Source organism: Takifugu flavidus, chromosome 6 (genome assembly GCF_003711565.1).
Source record: "Takifugu flavidus isolate HTHZ2018 chromosome 6, ASM371156v2, whole genome shotgun sequence".
NCBI lineage: Eukaryota > Metazoa > Chordata > Actinopteri > Tetraodontiformes > Tetraodontidae > Takifugu > Takifugu flavidus.
The window spans coordinates 938,995-949,693 of NC_079525.1; the positions used below are offsets into that span (position 1 = coordinate 938,995).

Genomic DNA, 10,699 nt, shown 5'->3' on the forward strand with positions numbered 1-10,699 from the left:
GAGGTGATGCCAATAGGTCGGCTTCTGTGCAAAGCAGCCGTGTCTAAAAAGATCGTTCAACACGTCTGTGAGCGGAGTAGCTTCTTAAACACGTGTGCGACGTGTCCGGATGCGTAAAACCCAGAAAAAAAAGAAAGATTATTCCCGCAATATCTGCCAATGATTAATGACATGGGACAAGGATTTAATGAATTCCAAAATAAAGATAAATAAATGAGGCAGTGATGTGGGATTTTTTCCCCACCTTTCTTTCCAGTTGAATGGGAGCATTAAACCCAACTGGCCTTTTTTCCCCCAATAACAATTTTCAATCAGCAAATTGACAAGAAAAGCGTCCCAGTCTGTGAGGCCACACCCCCACCTGCACCCGTTCTGACTCCGACTTTCCCCTGGCAGCCTAAAAAACAAGCGGTCCCTTATGAGCCATAATCTGTTCACAGGTTTACATGTTGGCAGGCCGCTCCACAAACCTGTTGCAGATCCGCAGATGGAAACAAGCAAATCCCCAAAAATGCAAACTGTCTGCTTCACGAAAAGGAAAAAAAAAAGTTAAAAAAAAGGTTAAATGTTGAATTGGCTCCTGTGTGCAGCGCCTGATGATAACCAGCTACACCTGTCTGGCTGTTCTCTGTGGCCACTTCAGCCAGAAAAACACACGTCATGATCAATGAAGCGCAGCGGGAGGAGGGCTGAAAACGGGGGACGGGTCGCTCCGGAACGAGAACGGCGCCGAGACAAAAGCAAACGATTTTTCATGGCGAGATTCGGGAGATTGTAAAAGCGAGCGCGCATGCCCGCTGGAGCCGGCCGGGGCCGCCCCGCCCTGGTTAATGTCGCTCTGACGTCAAAGCCGTGTGTGCAGGCCCGTAATGCAGACAGGATGGAGCAAGTATTTATTTAACTTGGGTTCTCCCCGCGGAGCTCCGGGCCCTCCGCAAACAGATGTGGGACCGGTTGGGCTCATTCACACTCCCCGGGACAGGCCTGCACATGTGCGGAGCGACCCGGCGCCGGGACGCGCTGGGGAATCCGACTCCGAGCCCTCTTACGAGGCGCATTCTTCTCCGCTGATGTGCAGATATGGAGCGCGCGCTGGTTTCTGTCACTATCCGACACATAAATATGAGCTTCAGCCACAAATGAATAAACGACAAAATCGCCCCTTTGTCAATCATATCTCAGCCGTTTATTCTAAATAAAACCATACGATACCAGAATCTGTAGCGGTAAACTCGGGATGCAAGTGCAATAAACATGAGTTGGCTGTAATTAGTGTTGGGGGGGGGGTTAAACATTCTGGTAGACGTAGAGAGAAGAGCAGTTTCCAACTATAATTACTTGGTAATAACTCACTCTGATTGGGAGAGGGGCTGGGTGGGGGGGTGGAGACGTGTTCTACAGAGGTGGGGAAGGCCGTCACACCCGGCGCCATCTTGGGCCGGGTCCTGCAGCTGCAGAAACCTCCGGGAGGTGTCGGCCGGGGCGGCGCGGCGCCGCTGCAGCATTTTAATTACGGCTCATCGACGTGACACACGAGGTCCTTCAAGCTGCTCCGATTTGGAGGAAGATGAAGCGAGAGATTTGTGGTTTGAGTGACCCGCGGGGGGGGCGACCTCGCAGCCCCAAATAATAGTTTCAGGAAATCTCAGTTTGATGCTGCAGCAAGATAAAGGTTGTTTTTTTTAAAAAAAAAGAAAAAAAGAAAACAGAATTAGAGATAAGAACCTAACGAACTGTGATTAAATTATGTTTCTGTCACTAGAACGCTGCACATGACGCGTTGCAGACGCGTTTGGAGCCGACGTCTTCCAAAGATTCCAAAAACTTTATGGCCCGTCACAGACCAACATAAAAAAAAGTCACATTCAAACCAACAAAACACTCCCAAGTGATAATTTATATAAATTATATCTATTTAGAGCACCGGAACATATCATTTGGTCCACAGACAGCAGCGACATATTTATTTCCATTACCAATTAAATATATATAGTTTTTAATCATGATCAACAGTAGATTAATATCGACTTTATCATGCAATTCCAAACAAAATCCTGTTTTTGTGACCAATAAAAACCAGACCGGTGGCTTGTTTCACGGTTTTCTCCACATCTTCAGCGTCACTAGCGCAGATTGGTGGCTGCCTGTTGTGTGCACGTGGGAGCCCGTTATGATCAGAACCGATCTGGCCTCAGTTTCAGCTCAATGGTTTGTTTCCGCGCGTCCGTCTGATGAACACATGTCAAACAGAGATGCTCCAAAACAGCCACACAGTGAGAAAATAAAGACAGTCCTCACGTGCACGTGCCTGCAGAGTCCCTCCATGACAACACTTTGAGCTAAAGCAAATATAGAAGAGAAAGCCTTGGCGGCTGCTGAATGTGCTGTTAAGTAAACACGTTTCAGAAGTTCTAAACACTGATAACGCGGGTTAGCGCGGTATTTTTGGACAAGGTTGCCATATCCTGTATATTCTGTACCAGGCCTTGCCTCGTCCGAGCCGAGCCCCACCCCGCAACGTGCGATGTTCCTGTAGGTTTGCATCGACCACCCAAAACACGACTTAAATGGTAGGAAATGAGCACGGGTCAGGCCTAGTTTAGGCCCATTGTGATACGAGCGTCCACACGGGCACAATGGCCGTGATAAATGACCGGGCGGTTCATTTCCCACCAGCACTTCTACGCCGGGTCCAGCGCGAGTTCTGCCACATCGCAGCACGATTCGGGACACTCAACGCGGACACGTCTCGGGTGGCGGTGAGGCGTGATGTCATAGCAGAGGGGACGGGCTAGCCTGTGAATATACTGAAAAAACAAGAAACTGAACACTGTAGTTATACACGTCTAATTACACGTCAAATCTTCCTGTTGGTTGAGTGTCAAACACGGGACGTCCAAGGTAAACATTAGCCAGCGATGCCACTTTTCCAGTCGCACCTACTCGGTTTGGAAGCTTCCGATAGCGGTACCAGGGCCGAGTCGGTACTTTTATAGGGTGCCAAGCTTGCCCAACAGGTACCATTATATTAACGTCAACCCTGGCCACACAAATACTGGCTTCCACAATGAGGGCGTGGCTATTTCCTCCTCCCGCTCTTACGTCGCCACATTGGCGGCGTCGTCGTTACACGTTGACGTGCACGTGAAGACTGCGAGGTAAACAGTGACCGGTCAGCGTTGTTGTTTCAAACCTTTCAATTTAGTCCCTTTAGCAGAGTAAACTCGGCGCAGGTTGAACGCGTCTGGACTTCCTGCCAGGATATGGCCTTTGTGCTCGCCGAGTTTTACAAAGTAGAAATAAACTGAGACTATATTGTCATAATTAGGCGACAGTGTCGTCTTGAGGTGTCATCGATGTCATTGGGTAATTCAGCGGGACAACGGAAGGCGTCTCTCGCGTTGCGGGGGAGGCGAGCAAAGCTGCAAATTTCCTGCCGGGTCATGTGACCCGGGACAAAATGCAGCTCCAACTCTATTAGATTGCCTAAAAGACTCGAGACAAGAGATGATGAGCTGACGACCTAGCCAGCAGCGCTAACTCGCGCTAACTCCGTCCTTAGCTTGGATTTTGCGATTGCTTTGTTACAGTAAAATGTAAATTACAGTTTCTAATCCACATTTGATAAAACTAAACCTATTTTTTTTTGGCTTAAAAAGTTGTTTTTGTGTGTTGCATTTCCGTTCTGTGTGTGCACTTAAATTGTGTGCTAAATTTAGCATTTTACACATTATATAGCGTATGGATTTGGCCGCACGCTGTCATAAAATTGGATCATTGTGAAGACTCTGGTGATCAGAGAGCCAACAGTGCAGAGCAAACATTCATCAGAGATGAACAAAGACTTGTGTTTACATGCTAACAGCGTCGTGCGTGTTTCTCATTTGGAAGACCCCACCCGCCTCCGACAGGTGCCGCGGTGTCATGGAAAACCAGCGATTAGCAGTAGAAAACGTTGCTGTATCGCTTAGTGAAAAAGTGCAGCGTGTGGCGAGCCGGAGAAGCCTGCGAGCGAGACTCTTCAAAGCTGCGAGACTCTTCAAAGCAAAGACGGTATGTTTGCGTTGAAGTCTGCCTGTACGTTCACACCCAGAAACATGAGAACACCAGGCAGCGCTGCTCACACTGCCCCTTCTACTCAACATATCTTTGCTAATTCCAAGACTCCAGCCTGCACTTCATCCTGGGAGGAGACGGGGGTCAGGTGAAGATCGGTGTTCCAACAACAGAGCTGGTTCCATGACAGAACAAGACAGCAGAAGGGGCAGGCAGTGTTTTACAGAAGCAAGGGCAAAGACAAACACAGCGCGTGGTGCATAAACACACGCTCTTGGCAGGATCTTTTTCCTGCATCTCCTGAAATCTCTCCACGTCGGGGAGATGCTCCACTTCATCAAGCTCGACGGCCGAGCCCGGTTCCCACAGCCTGAGGTGGTGGTGGCGGTGGAGGTGGAGGAGGCAATGAATATGGCGAGGCTACACTTGAGCCAGACACTTGCATTATCTATGAGGACAAAACTAAAGGTTAATTATATGTTATCTGCAGCCGTGCCTTTCGGGGGACCGGTGCTGGTTATTTCCATGGCCCGAAAGTAAGAAAGCAACCTTGGTTGTGGAACACTTAGCAGCACAAATGACACCTTGAAGATTAGCTACGATAAGGAGACACTTTTAAAACTTTCAAGGTAGCTGTGATATGAAATTAAACCAAGGGCAGATGATATTATCTCCTTCCAAAAAGGCAAACTGAGAGGTTATGCAGGGCCGTTTGCATTTAGAACACGGTAAACTAAACCATGCCACGCCGCTGGGGGGGGGGTTCTTTACAAAATGCATCAAAAAGCATCTCGTCATTCTTAGTCAGCATCCCAAAAGTCGCCCAGCTCTGTCGCACGTCTAGGGCCAAGCTGCGTTCGCAAGAAGCAGCATCCAGTTCCCCACACAGCCAATTTGTGGGTGTAATAACAGTAAAATGAGTTCCACATTAAGGAACAGTCACAAAGCTATGTGTTTTATGAGCCACAGCTGGGGGAAACACCCCTGAGTGATGACAACAAGTGTTGGTCCAGCTTTGACCACAAAACTATTAAAGCTATGCTGGTTGACATCACAGGAAAACCCTCGCGAGCGGCCCGAGAGGGCATGCTATTTAAGGGGCGGTGGGGACCGGGGAGGGCGCGACACCGGCAGCGCACAGATCGACTTACACATGTGCTCTTTAAGGGCGAAAAAATGTTTTACATTCAAAAAAACATGGCTTTCACCTTAGTGGAAAAGAGTTACGCAAGCAGCAGTTCTCTTTAGCGAGGACTGGATGGCCCACATTCCTTCCCTTTCATGAAGACTGGTGAACGGATGAGAGAAACAACAGCAGCAAATTTAGAGCAATTTGAATATAGAAAGCAAACTACCAATGTGGAAAATACTAATATTTACACCCAATCCTGGAGACGCTTGGTCTCCGGTCACAGACGTAAAGGCACTGACAAGCACACATGAAATATTAAAAGCAACCCTGGACCAAAATTGATTACATTGGTAGGAAAAAATGTGTTTATCTGTTTGAATTTCACTGCTGCTGCAGAGTGTGATTAATGCCTCGACCGGTTAGAGACATGAAAAATGACTGGCAACACAAAGTGGGATAAAAGGCCTCAAAAGCAACGGACGAGGCTTCAAAGAGAAAAGCAAGAACAGATGTGAAACAAAGCCATTCAAATCTATAATTCTGGACAGTTAGGAAGCATTTCTGTGGCTCTGGGAGTCCAGGGAAGCATGCTGGGAGCCAGTGTCCCCCCTGGGGAAGGACCTGAAACGGTGGGGGGTCCTCTGAGGAGAGGGCGGCCTACAAAAATTCTTCCAAGGGTGCTTTGACAACTCGTCAGGGACGTCACAAAGGCCCCGAGACAAACACGTAGGGAACTGCAGCCGTCGCCGCACAGCCTACGTGTTCCGGAGTGGGAGGTGAAGCATTCCAAAACATACGGAAACTGAACCGGAGTTACAACAGTCACGTCGGAGCCGTTGGGTTCACCTTAAACAAATCCCAGGCTCATTTCCTTGGATAGCGCAGTTTATTCGGGGTCGTGTGAAAGCGCATTCAAAAAAAAAAAAAAGAAAGCAACCTCTGAAGTGAAATGGGAGTCTCGCTCGCTTCCCCGCGAGTCCTGCTGAGGTGAGTTTGTGCCGGGAAAAGCAAAGCATAACAAATTATTAACGAAGAGGAAGACGTGCGCGGCGGGGAACAGCAGGCGAGACAAATCCGTGTGCGAAAGTGGCGAGCGGACCGCTTCAGGGTGGAGGCCCCGCAGCAACGGGGAGGTTACGTCCTCCGTTCAAGCCCAATAAACGATGTTTGGAACATCTGGGGTGACGAAGCGCAGCATGAAAATCAACCCAACAATGTGGGAAAGATCTGCCCGGTGGAACGGGTCCATCGGAGCAGCACGTATGACCTCAAATACCGACTAAGCTAACAAAATCTGGAATTCGCAGCGAAAACGCAAGTGCAGATTGACTCAGAGCTTCTGGGAGATGCATCATCTGCGTGATGGTGGCAGCCAACCACACGTTGGGCGGGGGGGGGGGGGGACGGCGTTTGATGAGAAGCGAAATGTCTTCAGAGAACAGAAAGTTTTCTGTATCCTTGTTCAAACCGAAGTGGTGGTGGGGGAGGGCAAGGTTACAGTTCTGCACTCACAATAATAATATTTTTTAAAAATTCAATGTCAGGATGTTGCTGTTTTTAAGGGTTATCACACTTTCCAGCGACGATACCAGTTATCGTTTGCCCGTTGAGGTCACAGAGAGTCAAGGTGCCGCCAGCCGGTATTTTATCTCCTGACCAATGCCAATCAGAAAAAATACATTCTTTTTTACAGTGCTGTCCGGGCTGGGTTGGGAGGGGGGGGGGGGTTCCAGTCCTAATAAAGGCTGCAATTCATCACTGTTTGTATTATGTTGTGAAATGCTGCTGCCAAAACATAGACGCTGGCATTCCCACTGACTCCATTTCCCACAACCCCCCCCGGCAGCAGAACGTTTGGATCACTTCCACTCCCACGGAGGGAGCGCGTATTTACTACAAATATTTAATACTTTCACGGAAGGTGCCGGAGAAATTTGATCCTTGTCGACAAGAAACGGCTCTTGGACCTCTGTCCGATACTTGTTTGGGCCAGTGGATCCAGCGGGCTGGAATAGCATCCTCTCGTTTAACGCGCATCATCTCTCGCAACCTGGGGAAAACCCTGCGAGGGCGACAACGTTAGGAAGCGCAGGACCTCTGCCGCCCAAACCAGTTCCTGTCACGTGCCGCGTCGGTTGGACACGCCCAGCCGTAACGCTCCACGCCGGTTTCACATCAACAGGTGCGAATAAAAGTGCTAACGTTAGCATCTTCTGGCCACGTTTTCAAGGAACCCGCCTTGAGGTCCCATTCGTTTTTGGAGGCATTTCTGGAACGGAGGGTAACAAAAGAAATCAAACACCTCCATCAGCTGACGCTTTTTCTTGGTCCGTGCGTGAAAGGAAGGGGCGGCGCCGCGTTTGTTCGCTTAATTACGTAATGACACGAAATGCTGCAAATTACAGTATCATTGGTATTAATGCGAGCGCGTGGCGCTGGGGTTTCAACACTACCAATTAGGGATCGACGACCACTGCATTTTACCCCCCTATAACCAAGCGACTGGTAAAAACACCCCAGCAAACACAATGTGGTCCGCACACATCAAAGCACGCGGCACGCCACACCGTCCACGGCGGCAACGGTGACGTCTGACACACTCCTGGCAGCGGCAATCGCCCACCTCAGGAAGAGCTCATCAAATTAGCCTCCCTTGCACCTTAAATGGATAAATTATTACCCGTTATGACAGCACAACACAGGGCACGATGAGGATCTTTTAGGATCATTCTCAGGATATTTTCCATGTGGCAAGTGGAGTGCACAAACTTGAGGGTGGTATTTGACTATTTTCTTCTTCGGTGTGCAGATGCTACCTGGAAAGCCAACATCTCAGACCCCTTTATTGCAGAAGCCTCTGCTGGCTGGTCCAGATGCTGCAGTTGTGGCCGCCAGCGCCATTGAGCGGCAGGTAACAGGGGGGGAGAGCCCGGCGTCTTGCGGGGAGCAGCTGCTACCCCGCAAATGGACTCGCTGCTGCTGTGAATAATCCATTTCACAGCAGTGTCGGCGTCCAGGCCCGAGCTGAAACGCAGTCCGAATATAATGCAAAGCGTCAGCAGCCAAAGGCCTCCGCGTATGCGCACAGCGAAGCGCGACCCCTGCGCTATGTGCGCGTCGCGAAAGCCTCTGTTCCCGCAGAATGATCAGCTTGTGCTGCCGCTTAGCTCACTAACACTGGAAGAAAGGAGGGGGGGGGGCAGTTGAGCAGTAATAACACTGGCAGCTACTACAGTGTACACCCACCCTGCGCCCACTCGCTGGCTACAAAATAGCTGCTGAAAACAGATGGATCCGCGCCTCTTGTGCCACCTCCAGGTGAGCCGCTGCGGGATCACCGGCCCACGGAGCAGCGTGCACCCGGGGCTACGTGACAGGCCTCCTTATAGCCTCCCACCACTCGCGAAATGCAGCATTCCTCAGGCCACCGAACATCACCTAACGCGGAGCCAAACGGAACTGCGGTGGTATATGTCTGCGTCAAATCCGAACACACGTACACATGCGAAGCCTGGTCGGGCTTTGAACGCACCACGCACGAACAATGGCAGCAATAAAGGCTGTCATTAATGTATACTCAGGAGGAGCTTTGGATGTTAACTCGACATCAGCTCCCTGTAAAATGTACACATCCACCGAAGCCTCTAGGGCTCGTGTGAAGAGGGGGGGGGGGAGCCTGGAACGCAACACGATGCTGCAAACACTCCCCGCGTTGTTCACCTCCACTTTATCCTGACGGCTAAACGTCTTTCACCAGCTGACGTCTTTTTATTTCAGGACGTCTTTGGTGAGCGAGGGCAGCAAAGGCAGAGATCCCGAAGATCTCGGGCTCGTCCATGGCCGTGCTGTAAAGGTAGTGTGTGTGTGTGTGTGTGTGTGTGTGTGTGTGTGTGTGTGTGTGTGTGTGGTGTGTGTGTGTGTGTGTGGAGGGGGGGCGTATTAATTTCTTATATTAAAGAAAGAGGGGGGGGGTTGACGCCGCTTACCTTCTCTCGCCTTCAGGAGAACCGTGTTGGCCACGATATTTTCAATCTCCATTGTCAGAATACGAGACCCGCGCAGTCACGATACATTTCACTCAGCGGAGAAAAAAAAAAAGAAAAAAAAAAAGACGGGATTTTTTTTTTTTTTTTCTCGGATCAAACGTGCCGACGACGGTGGGGCTGCTGCACGCGCACACGGCGAACGCGGCACTGACGCATCGTCGGTGGTCGGCGGTCGCCTCGGTCCCCTCCTGCAAGACGTCTCTTTCTGGAATTCTCCTCTTTCCCAGTCAGCGCGAGCCTGCGGAGCTGGATGGTTACGACGAGGCTTGTTAGCATTCACTGCCCGCCTGCCTTCCTTCCTGCTTCGGCTCCCTCCTCCTCCTCCTCCTCCTCTTCCTCGCCCCTCCTCTACACAGCGAACCAGCACGAGGAGGAGGGATCAGTTTACCACACACACACGCACGCACGCTTTTACGTGCGTGTAAAATTTATTTCCACGGTTCCCACAAATTAGAAATACTGTTTAAGATTTTTTTAATTATTATTTTAAAAGATGTTTATATTTATAAATGTTTTACCCCAGAATATGAACTTTAATCCTCCTGAATTATTTGCACAAACCTGCTTTCAGTGTTCTGCGTAAATTGATCCAATAAAGTTAGAAATTACTGGCCGTTTCTTCCGGTTAAGGGGCCAGTTCGCTGTCCTGCTGCCCCGTCTTATTGACTCCGACGGTTCCATCTTGTGAAGATAACAGTGGAAGGGTTTTAACTTGTTGTGCTGTGTCATACAGCCTGTAGGAAAAAGATAAGACTCGAAATTCCTCGCGGCCACTCTTGAGAGCTGGAATCCCTCCGGACGGTCTAATCTATCTTTTGGATCAGCATCGGGTGTTCTCCCTCTAGCGCGCTGTTTTCTAGAGGAACTGGGTGTGGGAGCAGAACATAAATAACTATTATTTGACCTAATAACTCATTGGGGTCAACAGGTACAGATTACGTCATTAATACGAAAGCGAAATGTTGATTTTAAGCATTTTTTTCTCATTGTAGAGTAAAGAAAAATAATTTAATGCGTGCAGCTTCGCTCGTAAGCGTTCATATTCATGCACATATGCACATGCAAACTCACACATGCATATTTTCACTAGATGCCACGACATACGGCTGTCTATGCTTAAAATGTGTTTTTGTTTTAGATTTTTTTTAAATAACAGTCGTTTATGGTAAAATATTGCGCACACTGTACGTCAAATTCTGCCATCTAGCGGTGATGTGACGTACCTGCAAAATAGTAAGAAACGGATTTAAATCATTTCTATTTTTTCATATTAAAAATCAGACACGACGATTAATCTAGAATGTATTTTTTCCTTTATGTGATATCGTTTCTGTCACTCAATCAGTTTTTATTTTTCTTTGTTCTTACTGTTTAAAATGAATCGTGTTTGGGGGGAAAAATACATTTACTTACTTTATAATCGTCTGTGAACAATAACTCGAAAAGTTATTAATAGTTTTTAATG

At 48.8% G+C, this 10,699-nt stretch overlaps 1 protein-coding gene and 1 long non-coding RNA gene across 3 annotated transcripts in view; both read right to left on the bottom strand.

Moving 5' to 3' along the window:
- Nucleotides 1–9,565, bottom strand: part of grk4 (G protein-coupled receptor kinase 4) — a 29,244-nt gene extending 19,679 nt beyond the window's left edge. Inside the window, exon 1 of one of the 2 annotated variants that reach the window (XM_057034449.1) lies at nucleotides 9,175–9,565. In XM_057034449.1, coding sequence (XP_056890429.1) covers nucleotides 9,175–9,226 — 52 coding nt within the window. In that variant the 5' untranslated portion in view covers nucleotides 9,227–9,565. The remainder of the gene's footprint in view (nucleotides 1–9,174) is intronic. The other variant, XM_057034448.1, reaches the window with a different exon arrangement.
- LOC130526694 (uncharacterized) lies at nucleotides 1,695–9,069 on the bottom strand. Its single transcript, XR_008950829.1, has 2 exons — nucleotides 5,265–9,069; nucleotides 1,695–4,504 (listed from the first exon to the last, which is right to left on the bottom strand). It is a non-coding gene; the product is annotated as an uncharacterized LOC130526694 (long non-coding RNA).
- Nucleotides 9,566–10,699: the final 1,134 nt, after the last annotated feature.